General features: G+C 57.8%; 1 protein-coding gene across 2 annotated transcripts in view; it reads right to left on the minus strand.

Annotated features, from left to right (window-relative positions):
- Nucleotides 1-13,753, minus strand: part of SLC39A11 (solute carrier family 39 member 11) — a 124,172-nt gene that overhangs the window by 58,792 nt on the left and 51,627 nt on the right. For both annotated transcript variants that reach the window (XM_042025519.1, XM_042025518.1), the window contains exon 7: nucleotides 12,947-13,016. In XM_042025519.1, coding sequence (XP_041881453.1) covers nucleotides 12,947-13,016 — 70 coding nt within the window. The remainder of the gene's footprint in view (nucleotides 1-12,946; nucleotides 13,017-13,753) is intronic.

Below are 13,753 nucleotides of genomic sequence, written 5' to 3' on the forward strand. Positions count from 1 at the left end.
GATAACACATCCAGGCTTCCCAAAACCAGGAACCAGCCCCAGGACAATCCATCTGGGTTTCCCAAAACCAGGGACCAGCCCCAGGACAATCCATCCGGGCTCCCCAAAACCAGGACCAGCCCCAGCCCTGCAGCTGGGGCTGCAATGAATGCCCCATCCCAGGGCAGGATTTTATCCGTTTTCCCAAGAAATGTGGGTGTTCCCATGGTGCTGCCAGTGTGGGACAGGGCCAGAGCAGAGGCCACCAGGGACCAGCGTGAGGCCACCGCTGTCCCTGCACGTGGAGTTTCTTGTTCCTTGGGGCAGAAAGGACCTTCTGGGCTCAGCACCAGGCTCAGAACATCCCCGTGGCCTCCAGTCCCTCCATGTTCCCACAAAGATCTGCTCACAGACCGCCCTCCCCGAGGAGCACTCATTCCTCCCTCCCACCGTGAACATCTCCTGGCCGGTGGGGCCTGCTGAGCCTTTCCCAGGGACACCAATCCCACCAGGATGGGAACAGCTCCGTGCCAGCGTGCAGGCCAGGAGCACCCCAGCCTGGTGTTCCCATGTGCCCTGCTCGGGTCACCGCCCCAAGGGCGCCTCGGGGGCCACCCCTGCTCGCCCAGCGTGCCAGGAGGTGGCCCTTGGGAAAGGGGATTCACCTCCAGCGCTCCAAATAAACCCATCCCAGGGGATACCGCCGTCCCTCCTGGCTGCCGGGCCGCGCACAGCTCACACCTTCCCCGCAGCAACCGGGTGAGAAGCAGGGAATCAAAGCCGCATTGTGTCCGAGGGGAACAAAGGCGCCTTTTGACGGAAATAGGTGGGGATTCTTGGAAGGCTTCCCCCGACTGCAAGGGAATACGCTGTAAAACACAGGCACGGAGACACGGCCTGGCCCACGGGAGCCTGGCCTCGGGTGGCACAGGGACACGGGGGACAGGGAAACGGGGATGAGCCAGAGGGAAGATCCCTGGGGTGATGGATTTGGGGTCTCTAAAGAGAGGAGAAGAAAGGTGGGGTAAGCGGTAGAGGTGGTGGAATCAGATCCCATCTGGTCGGATTTTCTGGTGGAGTCCCCACCCCTGGAGGTGACCAAGGATGTGGCACTCATGTAACAGGGTGGGGATCGGGCACAGGTTGGACTCAGTGATCTTGGAGGTCTTTCCCAGCCTCGGTGATCCTGGGATGCTGTGGATGCAACACCTGTGTCCAGCTGGACAACCTGGAGCTCATCCCCAACCTACAAACGCGAGTTGGTTCACAGGAAGCACATCCAGGGAAAACCACAGCGGGCTCTGCCTGGGGATGTGTGTCCTGTTAGTGGCTCTGTCACCAGCACGGGAACGTCACTCGGGTGACTCCTCCACGTGGCTACAACGGACTCAGTGTCCTTGGAAGCATCAAGGAGCCAACACACGCTGGATGCGTTACCTTTCCCAGCTGTGAAACGGGGGTGGTGACAGCCGTGGGACAGCCCTGTCCTCCAGAACTGTCGCCAGGCGGGCACAGAACTGCCAGGCCACATGGCACCCGCATGTGAGCTCTCTGCAGAAGGGGATGGCTCTGCCCTGCCCTTGGCCGACCCTCTCGTGCAGCAGTTCCCAGGACGAAAAGGTAAATCCGTGCCCTCCTGGCGGAGCTCCCCCAGGGAAAGGCTCCGTGTCCCCCGGGAACGTCCCGGGGCCGGACCTCCTGCCCCCCTCGCCTGCCAACTGCTCTGGCACCACGCTGGGAAACTCCAAGTTCACTTGCAAAAAAAAAAAGTTGGCATCTCTGCATATTTGCAAGGTCAAGGCACAGAAAGCCCTCTATAAGCCTAAAGCCTTGTTTTCAAGGGCCTATTCTTTGACGAAGTGATTATGAAAGCAGCTACATATTCTTAACAAGCCCCTTTTCACTCGGGCTTTCAGTTCCCCGCAGTGGAGAATGTGCATGTGTATTCTTGCATGGCAGCCCTTCCATACTGTTGGGATTGTTATCGGGCCGCCGTGAAAGGCCCGATTGTTTGGGGTTGCCGCGATTACATCACGGCTGCCCCCGGGCCGCCCGCCGAGGTGTTTGATCAGGGCTCGCAGGTGGGAAGGAGCTCACGGGGCCCTTTCCCCAGACCTGCCCTACCTGTTAAACCCTGTTCCACACAGCTGCTCCTTCCCGCTGCTCCAGACCCTCCCACGCCGGGAGAGCGGGAGGGACCGGCCCCCGATCTCCCCCAGATGTCCCCCAGCCCACCCCCAGCAGCATCCTGACCCCTCCGTGGGCACCTGCTGACCTCCTGGCATTCAAGGTTTGAAAGGCAAATCCCCAAAGGAGGAGGGAGGATGTTATTCCTGCAGATTTTTCATCTCCAACATTTCAAACTGTTCAAAAAACGGGGGAAAATGGGATATAAACCTGCAGTGCCTCCTTGTCTGGAGTGCAGCCAGCAGTCCCAGTACCACAGGGACACAGAAATGCATGGAACAGCATGTGCTGGGCAGGGGATGGAGCAGGAATCCCAATCCCAGGCAGGGAATGGAATGCCTTGGGTTGGAAGGGGAATTAAATCCCGTCCCATTCCACCCCCTGCCACGGGCAGGGACACCTTCCACCATCCCAGGTTGCTCCAAGCCCCGTCCAGCCTGGCCTTGGGCACTTCCAGGGATCCAGGGGCAACCACAGCTTCTCTGGGAATTCCATCCCAGGGCATCCCCACCCTCACAGGGAAGAACGTTTTCCTCACAGGGAAGAATTTCTGCCCTGAGAAGCTCCACTGGGTCTCTGCTGGAGCCGAGTGTGGCTGGCACACCCCACAGAACACCACGCGCCCTGCTGACGCTCTCCCTTCCAGCACTGCTCCTCGGGCGCCACTTCCATCCCTCTTCCCACCCTTCCCTCCCAGTTCCCAGCCCATCCCAGGCACTGGGAGCTCTGTGTCCCACCTGTGGCCTGGCCCCGTGCCAGCCCCACTCCCCCACGCTGCAAACCTTGACGATTTTCGGCAATTTTACCCTTAATTTATCCCCAAGGCACGGGAGCTCGGTTCAAAGCCATGAAAGCCGCTCTCCCCTCCGAGCACAGCACTGAACTCAGCTGGAGAGCACGGAATTCTCCACTTTTCCCCACACAAATCCCCCCAGTGCTGGGCCAGCCCGGGGCCCTCTCCAGCAAACCTCAGCTCCTTGTTCCCAGCCTGGATGCCAAGATCAGAAGCCTCCTCCAGCCCCAGGGGGATTCAGGTGCTGCCCTGGCCATCACCACGTCCTTCACCTGCTCCTCCACCACCACTTCCCATGGAAAATCCTTCCCCTGTGTGCCTTCATTCCTCACCTTCCCCAGACATGGATTTTGGGGAGAAAGCCATCCCAGGGACACAGAATCATGGAATTGTTTTAAGGAAAAGACCCTTCAGGTCACCAAATCCAGGTGTTCCCTCAGCACTAATGTCCCCAAGTGCCACATCCACACATCAGTTAAACCCCTCAGGGGTGGGGACTCCATCACTGCCCTGGGCAGCTGTGCCAGGCCTTGGCCACCCTTTCCATGAAGAAATTTTCCCAGTATCCAGCCTAAACCTCCCCTGGTGCAACTTGAGGCCGTTTCCTCCTGTCCTGTCACTTGTCACTGGGGAGAAGAGCCCAACCCAGCCCCGGAGAGGACACGGCCCAGGCACTCCCTTCCTTTCTCCAGTTCACAACCTCAGTGTTGGCCGGGGTGGGCAACAGGAGACAGAAACTGGAGCTCCCTCCCTGTTCGGGCAGGGAATCCACCGCCAGATCCCATGGATGGATCCCATTGTTTAGGGACTGTTTATTCCTCTGGAGTTTTCCAATCTTGCTCCTTATCGGCCTGGTTATTTCGGGAACTGTTTGATTTATGAGTCAGCCTCAGGCACGGGGTGAAGGTTCAGCTCTCCCCCGGTGTGGGAAGCACAAAGCCACATTTCAGGAGCTCCTTTTGCCGTGCTTTGACCTCGCAGAGCAGCAGGAGGAGCTCAGGGAGCCTCAGCACCTTCTCCAAGAGCAGGAACTTGGCCTGGGAGCTCAGGATTGGGCCAGGATCGGCCGAGCCTTGCCAGGCTCCAGCTCTCCAGGGCTGCAAAATGAGCAGGAGATGAAGCCCTGGAGCTGCTTCTGGGAAAATCTGCTTTTCAGGAGGTGGAATTGCCCTGGTCCTGCTCCCACAGCACGCAGGGAGAAGATCCAGTGCACAGACAAATTCTGGTTTACCGAGATACAAAGTTCACAGATGCTTGTAAACCGTAAAATCCTGGAATGGTCGGGAAGGACCTTAAAGCTCATCCAGTGCCACCCTGCCATGGGCAGGGACACCTCCCACTGTCCCAGGCTGCTCCAAATCCTGTCCAGCCCAGCCTGGGACACATCACAAATGGATAAAACACCAGAACTGCCCCTTCTCAGTGTCACCCCCCTCCCCTATCCTGGCTACTGGGCTAAAATCCTGCCCAAGGAAAGGGATCAACACGAGCTATCCCAAATATTCCCAGCTCTGGCACCACCCCCTTGGGCAGCCCCAAGACCTTCCCTTTTCCAGAAGCAGGTTCAGCCTCAGCAGGGGCCACCCCAAGCCCTGCAGAGCCCCAGCTCCAAGGAACCCCCCCCAAACTGCTCCAAGAGAACTGCAACAAGCCCAGAAAGCAGAGTCTGTGGGGATGCTGAGAGCTCCCAGCTGGCCAGAGCTGATTCCTGACAGGAATTCCTCCGTTTTCCAGCAGAAACCAAGGACATCCTTCCCTGGCAGCACCTCTCAGCTCCAACCAGCAGCAGGAGGTTTCAGCTAAGCCCTTACACCCCTATTTTCAAATACTTTAAGACACCCCTCACATGAGACCTCGTTAATTCTATTTTAAACAGCATCAGCCTGCAAATAATTTCAATTTTTACATACTCATAGCACCCCAGCCCTAAATAAAGTGGGATTTAACGAGGTGGCTGCATTGATCTAGGGTGGGGCTGGGGCTGCAGGGAGATACAGAACCTTATAAAGGTTATTAAAATATTTTAAAAAAATAAAAATTAGATGCCCACAGAAGCTGGGTGGTCTAATAGCAGGGCTGGGATTCTGGTCCACAGGTAAAAAATTCCCAATTCATGTTTATGGCTCCGTGCAAAAAACGCCAATTCTCTCCTTTTTGTCTGAATCTTCAAACTGGGAGCACATTTGGTGCCATGAAATCTCAGTGTTAAGGACGTGCTGGGGTGTGGGAATGGTTTTAGGGGTGGTTTGTAGGGATTTATTGCCTGGATCACACGGCCCCATTCCTTACAGAAAATAAAAGTAAGGGAGGAAGGGTGAGTGAGGTTAATAAACCTGATTTTCCTTCCTGGTAAAGGATGGAAAGAACCCACAGGGAATCAAAGTGCAGCTGGATGCAGGGATAAAAATAGGGATGTGTGATAAAAACTGGGATGTATGACAAAAATACGGGTATGTGATAAAAGCAGGGATGTGTGACAAAAGCAGGGATGGTTTTCCCTCACCTTCTCCGAGGTGCCCAGCAGTGCTGGAGCCCAGCACCCCAAGGCAGGGCTGCTGTGCCAGGGGGGCACCCAGGGGCTCCCACCCCATTCCCAGGTGCCCACATCTGCATCCTGCTGGGAATCACCAGCCAAGAGCAAAAGTGGAATGATTCCTGCTCACCCCTGTCCGGTTAAAGGAGAGCAGCTCCTCTGTGCTGCCTGCAGACCTGGAACTGAACAATTTCCTGGCAGCTGCAGCTCCAGAAGGGCCCATTATGGCCCCGGGCCCTGTCACAGGGTCTCCATTCCAATTGTTTCCCTTCTCCAAAGGGTTATTTTTAAACCCCGGACTCCGTGTTCCAAGTGGCTTTTGTTTGGCATCACCTGGGTAAGAAAATCAGGGATAAAGGCTTGGCCTTGCCCTGCTTTTCTCCCTGCCCTCGCCCTCTTGTGTGAAGGTGCTCAGGAAGCAAAAGGAGCACTTTTGGAGAGCAAAGCAAGGAGAGACCTTCGTGGTGAGGTCGTGGAGAACTCCACCCTACGGGAATTGGGGCCATCCCTTCATCCATCGCTGCTGGGGCTCGGCCAGGAGGGAAATGCAGCAGCTGAGGAGCCTCAGTCCTGGCTTGGGGCTCTCCAAACCTCCCGGAGCACATCCTCCTCCCAAGCCCTGCTGGCAACACCCCCGAGGCCATCCCCACCCTTCCCAAAGAAAAGCCCTGCAGGAACCTCCCCAGCTCCCCAGTGAACACCTCCCTCCAGGCCAGGCTCATTAAAAGGTGCTTAATGAGCACCGTGCCCCCTCTGTTTTGTAACCGGGGCAGGGCCGGCCTTTGTTCTGCTCCCGTTTCTCCAGGATCCCGGGGAAGATGGAAATCCCCCTCAGCTCTGGGTGGGTTTTTCCATGAGGTGCTCCTGTGATCCCATAAAAACGTCGGGATCCCAGCCCCCATTCGGATCCTTCCTCTCTCTGAGCTCCGCTGTGGATCCCTTCCCCACATCCCACGAGTGTGAGACAGAAAATCCCAGAGTGTCTTGTGCCGGCTCCCAGACCACAATGACTTCCATTCATCCCAAGGAAACACAGGATAAAATTTTTGCCTGGTTTCAATCTCCCTACATTAATCAAACCCTTTTTTTTTTCCCCTTTTCCCAGCCTGAGAGCCACAGCGTGGGAGGCACAGGCTGTCCCATGGAATAATATTTTCCAAGCCATCCTCAAAGTCTGCCTGTCAGCCCGAAGCCTCTCTGCTGTCTGTTTCACCAGAGCTGGACAGGAAACAATCCGTGGGCACAACAGATCCAAACAAGGCCGGCATTCCCAGCAAAAGGGCGGATGAATGGGATCCATTGTGCTGTGCTGGAGGAAACATCCCCAGCATCATCCAGGGGGGAAAAAGTTTTCTGTTTCCAGCACTTCCCTACTCATTCCTGCTCCTTCCTCACTGTCCCAAGAGGAGATTTCACCGAGGAGATTGAGGTTGGGGGTGGGATGAGGGTGGGACGGTTCACGGGCACCCAAAGCAGGCTGAGCTGGGCAAACCCAAGTTAAACTCTGCTCCATGAAACTCAATTTCCCCCTTCCCCGCACCCACAGCGAGCCAGGACCAGACCTGGAGCAAACCCGAGCTGCAGCTGGCAGAGAGGGGCACAGCAAAGTCCTGGGAGGGGAGAAGGGATCCATCCCTGCCCCGAGGAGCTCGGGCTTTAGGGGAGGAAAACGCACCAGATCCACCTTTTCTGGGAAGATCCCAGCCCAGCAGGGCAAGAGGGAGCTGAGGGGGGTCCCCATGTGAACCCCATGGACAAAGCCCCCCAAACCCCTCCGCTGTAACCAGGCAACAACCAACACCCCACACCCCAAAAAAATCCCCACTCGGCTCCATCCTAAGGCAGAGCTCTGCCAAAAATTTGCCTCCAGCACTTTTAAGCTCCCCAAATTCTCTGCATCCAGGAATCCAAGGAGGAGCCGGTGCCCAGCTCACCCGTGGCTTAACCAAACACCTCACTTTGCTTCCCAAACTTCCAGCCCTTGATATCTCGTCTGCTCTGAGGAATTTATGGCATTTAACTCCATATTGGCCTCACCTCTTTGAACCTCCCCTGGCCCCGGGAAGAGCAGCCCCCTGGCAGGGGTTTTTCCAGGGAAAAAGGCACATCTGGGAATGCTGTTGGCTCCAGGGTTTGCCCTGTGAGACTAGGCACAAATCCCAAATTTGGGGAGAGGAGTGGGATGGGAACATGGATGTTCCCACCCGGTGTCAGCTGGGAGAGGAGCAGCACCCTGGGATGGGAATTCTCATCCCAGACACATTCCACCCTCAGGGACAGGAGCTTCCTGCCCTGGAACAGGGATGGCCTGGAAAATAAAAATTCCATGTGCTTTTGGGCAGGCAGAGTGCAGAAAATCCATCCCTGTTTTATCCCGATCTTTCGGTCCAAGTCAGACTTGCAGGGATTTTTTTGCCAAGTTATTCCCTGGAACAGCCAGGTCTACGCTGTGCTGATCCAGCTTTATTTTGGATGGAAGTGGAGAAGCAGCTGTGCCCTGGCCGTGCCAGGAGCACAGGGAAGGTGCCCCAGGACCTTGGAGCACCATTGCCACGTGAGCTTCCCAAGATCCAAGCAAAAAAGGCATGGAAAATCCTGGTTTGGGCATTCCCCAGCAGCTCCAGGCTGGATTTTCCAGCCTTAACAACAACCTTTGATCAAATATTTCCAATTATACCCTCAAGTGATACCAAAATCACACACAGGCTGCGGGATGGGGCCCTGGGAGCTGCACCCACAGAGATATTCCCACTGGAAGAGCATCCCTGGAGCGCAGCCTTCACATCCCAGCTGGAAAACAGCTCAGCCAGAGCAAAACCACGGCTGGCAGCCAGAGAATCAGCCAGGGGTGCAGGGAATATCCATCCCACCTGCTGGAAACACGGAGCTGCGATTCCTTATGGATGAGGAGATCACCCAGACAGGGATTGGCAGAGAATTCCAGCTGGTTCCAAGTTAACTGAGCACCACATTCCCTTTTCCTGCCCAAATCAGCCAGCCAAGGTCCAGCACTGTCCCATCCCCCTCATCCTCCTCCTCAGGGCAGGGGGTGTCTCAAACACATTCCAAATCTTTCTCCTGTTAAAAGCAAATTCCCTGGCACAGGTTTTTTCCAGCAGTTTTCTGTTGCCACTGCAGCATAACGCAGGCACGCTCCCGAGCTCCTGCAATCCCACCCAAGGAAATTCATTTTATGGCGGATTTCTCCTCGACAGGAAAAAAATCCTCAGGAAGCAGCAACGCTCCATAAGGAAATGGATTTGGCTTTTGTGTGCTCGCCTCCAGCACAGGGATGAGCTCCTGCAGACAGCAAACAGCTCCTGTGGGATTCGGGAGGTGCAGATTTAGGATTTGGGAGGTTCCTGCATCCCAGTTATCCCTCAGGATCACACCCTGCTCCCACGATGCAGGGTGGGATGGGAAGGGGGATATTCAGCCTCTCGTGTGGATCCTTGAAGGAAGAGCTTGCGATGGGAAAAGGAGAGGGAAAGAGAGACCAAGGACCCCATTCCCCCTTCCAGCCCTGAGCTCCACACGGGATGCGGGAGGGGAGATGCTGCAGGCTCCTGGGTGCCTGGGTGGGATCCCCTCCCTGCCAGCCCTGGATATCATCCCACAGCTTCCCAGCGTCCCAGCCCATGGGATGAGGGGCTCAGGATCACCCCAGGCATCCCTGGTGGTGCTTCCACCCTCGAACAGACACGGGAGGGACTTGGGGAAAGGGAGACACGAGAGAGAGGCAGCAGCAGGGACCTGGCCCGGCGCCTCTCCTGTGCTCCATCCAGCCTTGGGAAAGCCGCTGGCAAAGCGGAGCAGGGTCAGACAGCCCCGGCTGTCCCCAGCCTGTCCCCAGCCTGTCCCCAGCCTGTCCCCAGCCTGTCCCCTGCCCATCCCCTGCCCACTGTGCCCCCAGAGCAGCCCAGGGACGCACAAACTCCGCCCGTGCTGCTCCCAGCAGCTCCAGCCCCATCTGGTTCCTGTTAAAGCAGCCGAACGAGGAGGGCAGGGGAGCGATCCCTCCCCCGCGGGTCAGAGGGAGAACAGGGGGAGGGAGCGCAGCTTTTTTAAGCCGTGGCTGCCCTTCTCTTTACCTTCCTGCCTGGAAGGCGGCCAGGAGCAGCTCCTGCCTTCCCCGCTCCCATCTGGAGGGAACCTTCCCGTCCTGGGCACACCCGCCCTGCCTTGGCCCTGCCCTGGCCCTGCCCTGGCCCTGCCCTGGCCCTGCCCTGGCTCTGGCTCCTCTCCTGTCACCGCAGCCCTTTGTCCCGAGCTGCTGTTTCCAGCCCGTGGAACTTCCCAATGTTCCCATCCCTGCACGGAGCGGGGCAGGAGCGGCACAGCCCCACAGCAGTGAGGGATGCTCCTGCCTGGGGACGAACAGCTCAGCCCCCGTGGAAAACACCCCAAAAGGGGCACCTTCCACCATCCCAGGCTGCTCCAAGCCCCGTCCAAGCTGGCCTTGGCCACTTCCAGGGATCCAGGGACAGCCACAGCTTCTCTGGGAATTCCATCCCAGCCCCTTACAGGGAACAATGGCTGCCCAATATCCCATCCAGCCCGGCCCTCTGGCAGTGGGGAGCCATTCCCTGTGCCCTGGCATAGCCTCTCAGGCTCCAGGTGGGTTCTCTCCTGGCCGGGCCAGGGGCTCGGATCCAGCTGCAGCTCCCAGAGGATCCCGGAGCAGCCAGCCCGCAGGAACAGAGCCTGCACACCCGGTGGCAGCAAAGAAACGCGCAGGAGAGCGGGAAGGGCCGGGAGCAGCGCCGGGATGAGCCGGGAGATGGGCAGGATGGCAAATCCCTGCAGCGCCGATCCAGCACATCGAAGCTCCAGCTGTGTTAAAAGGTGACATTCCCTTTCCTAATTGTCATTTTCTGGGTTTTGAGCAAATCCCGGGATGTGCTCCTGACTGGGACCCTCAGCTGAGGGGCTGCACTGCTCTGCTCACACCCCTGTGCAAAACCCTCTCTTGGAGCCCACCAGCACAGGGAAAAGTCCTCAGCCCTGGAAAATCCCTTCGGGATCCCCGCAAAGTGTTGGGAACAGGGCGTTACCCTCATCCAAACAAGGTACTGGGAAGGAATTCTTCCCCGTGAGGGTGGGGAGGCCCAGGGCTGCAGGAATGAGCCTTCCCCCGAGGCTCAGCCCGGTGCTGGCGGGCTTCAGTCACACCCAGGGGGAGGGAAAAGGGGAATGGAGGAGGGAAGCTGAGTCCCGGAGCTGCTCCATTAAAATGCTGTTCCAAAGGAATGGATGGGAGGGGGATCCTGACTCAGGGACCCCTCAGAGCCGTGTCCCCTCAGAGCCGTGACCCCTCAGAGCCGTGTCCCCAGTGTCCCCTCAGAGCCATGGCCTGGGAGCAGCTTTCCCTTTGGATGTGTCCAGAGCCAGCACAACCTCTCACATTAAATACAATTCCGGCTCTTTTTAAAACCTCCAGAACACCAAGGAACCCCTCGAAGCCTCCTGGAGCTTCCCGAATGATTTCCCAGTCCCCCCGAGCTGGCAGTGACAGACACGCTGGTGGCACTGGAGTGACTCTGTCCCCTGCTGCAGCTGGCTGCATTTGCATTGGTATTTTCCTGGTGCAGATGCCACCTTTCATCTCCCATGATTAATGCCCTTGGAAATCCGGAGAAAGCACCAGCTGCTTCTGCCTCCTCAGCTTCCAGGGAGCAGCTGAGGGGGAAAAAACTCCTTTTGTTCCGGCATCTCCTGGGTTCATGAAGAGCCTTTTATTTCCGAAGGTTAGGGAAACGCGGTGGGTAAAGCTGGAGCGTATCCTGCTTTTCCCACTGGGATCTGTGGCAATCCAAGTGCCTGGGCCAGCCCAGGGTCCCCTCAGGCAGGGATGTGGCAGGGAATTGGGAATGGAAGCGTTGGGATGGGTCTCTGTGGGGCACAGCTTGTGCCTGGCCACAGAAGGGGCTGGACAGCCTGGAGAGGTGCAGAATCAGCCTGGATGGATCTAAAACCAGCCCTGGGACCCCGCAGATCCTTCGGAAGGAATTGTGGAATGGTTTGGGTTGGAAGGGACCTCAAAGTCCAACCCTGCCATGGGCAGGAACACCGTCCACTACCCCAGGCTGCTCCAGCCTGGCCTGGGACATTGCCAGGGATCCAGGGGCAGCCACAGCTTCTCTGGGCACCCTGTGCCAGGGCCCGCCCACTCTCACAGCCAGGAATTTCTCCCTAAAATCCCATCTAATCCTGTTCTCCTTAGGAACGAGGTGACTGAGCCATGGCAGCAGGTGTGAATTCCAAGGAGGAGGAGAAAAGCTCGGAAGGTGCCGTTTGCAAGGCGGCCACCAAGAGGTGCCAGCAGCTCTTCCAAAGCCTCGGCAGCTCCTCCAGCTCCACTCCAGATTTATCCCTTTCTCCCATTTCTCCACCCCAGTTCCAGCTCTGCCGGGGGCCGTGGGTGCTGTCATCACCTGGGCTGTGCTCCTGCTTGGAGGAGCAGGAGACATCCTGAATGTCCCAAATCCCAGAGTTTGGAGGAGCTGGATGATCCCCCCGAGTTCACAGCAGTCCCAGAGAGCAGCACAGAAGGGTTTTCCTGGGAGCACTGCCAGGACTGGAGCAGGAATGCCAGGAATCGGGGATCCTGGGATGCCAAGGGGACCGAGAGCCTTCACTGCCACCAGTTCCAGAATCCTGCAGCCCTGCTTGGCAGGAATGGGAAACAAAGCCACCAGATGCTTCCCAGCAGCTCCAGCAGCTGCTCCCACCCGTTGGGGATGCTGCTTTTAGGGAAAATCTCAGCATTTCCCTGTGCCAGGGATCCTGCCTGCTCCATGAGGAGCAGAACCAGGGCTGCTCCCAGCTCAGTGGGACAGGAGGAGGAGGAGATGAAGGAATCCTGCAGGGAGCCACGGAGACACCAGGCAGGGGCCCTGGGAAGAGGAGGGTGGAGACTCCACCATTCCTGTTGCCAGCTCCAAGGAAAGGGATTTACCCGGCTGAGATTTCCCTCTGCCTCCACCTGATTTACACATCTCCACTTCCAGCCTGATCCCCTTTTCCTGCCCTCCCTCTGCAGCTCCCCACAGGCAAAGCTCCCCCAGCGCAGCCAGTGCTGAGCCGAGCATCCCCAGCGACGTTTAACGGGGAGAAGGGAGAGAGAGAAACTCCCCAAAATCCCTGTGTGTGCCTCCAGCAGCACCCTGGGACGCTCAGCTGCCTCCTGCCCAGCTCCAGTGATCCCAGAGAGGCAAAACCACGGAACCACTGCAGAACCAGCAACAACAGAAAGCTTTTCTCTCGTCCGAGGAGCGCAGCACGAGGCAAATGCAGCAGCACCGGGAATTCCTGCCGCTCCCTTTGCCAGCCCCGTGCTTCCAGGCAAGTTTCGTCATGGATCCATGGATCTCCAACCCCCCTGGCACAGGACACGGTGGGACAGCCAAGCTCCAGGGGCAAAGGCGCACACAAAAAGCAGGACTTGGCCTTACCTGGCACTTTGGAATGTGGCGGACGCGGATTTTCCAACGGCCCCGAATCCAACTCCCACTGCCAGGCCCTCTGGAACAGCAAGGAAAAACCAGTAAGGTCCAGCCCTGAGCCCATCCCTCCTGCTGTGCTCCGTGGGAGGCAGCACTGGGGTGGGCAGGCAGCAGGACCCCAGCCCAGGAGGATCCTGCTCCTTTGGATCCACGTGAATTCAATCCAGCACTGACGGGGAATTCCCACTATGGACCCAAACCTGTTCCTTGGGAACAGCTCCCACTGTCCCCAGATCACCCGGCTGGGACATGAGGGAGCACCCAGGGCAGGGGCCGAGCCCTGCAGGGCTGGGGTGGCCCTGGGGATGTTCTGAGGGCTCAGCAGAGCTGAGGCACAGCTCTGGAAAAGGCATTTCCAGCCATGGAGCTCCACAAAATCAGCCCTGGCACCGCTCTTCCCAAAGATCCCTTTGGAAGGGTGACTCGCCCAGGGAGCAGAATTCAAAGGGAAAAAGCTCCTTTTTAATGATTCCCGTTCTAAATGGTTCGTGTGAGGAACAGAAATAGCTCTGACAGAGGGGCAAGGCCACGCCGAGGCCCTGCTGCGGAGCGGGAAACTCACAATTGATGGGAGCACGGATCACAAATCCTGGGAAATGAAAGCCAGCAGATGGTGCGTGGGGAAGGGCTGAGCTGCTCGGGGAGAAGCTGCAGCGTGGGGGGAATCAGCTCAGGGGGAGGAGGAGGAGGAGGAGGAGGGGACACGGCAGCCTCGGGCCTTGGCCAGGTCCCCACGTCCCCGGACAGGACACGGAG

Source organism: Corvus kubaryi, unplaced genomic scaffold (assembly GCF_017639235.1).
Source record: "Corvus kubaryi isolate FWS band 111438036 unplaced genomic scaffold, C.kubaryi_AGA036_p1.0 37272, whole genome shotgun sequence".
NCBI classification, from domain to species: Eukaryota; Metazoa; Chordata; class Aves; order Passeriformes; family Corvidae; genus Corvus; species Corvus kubaryi.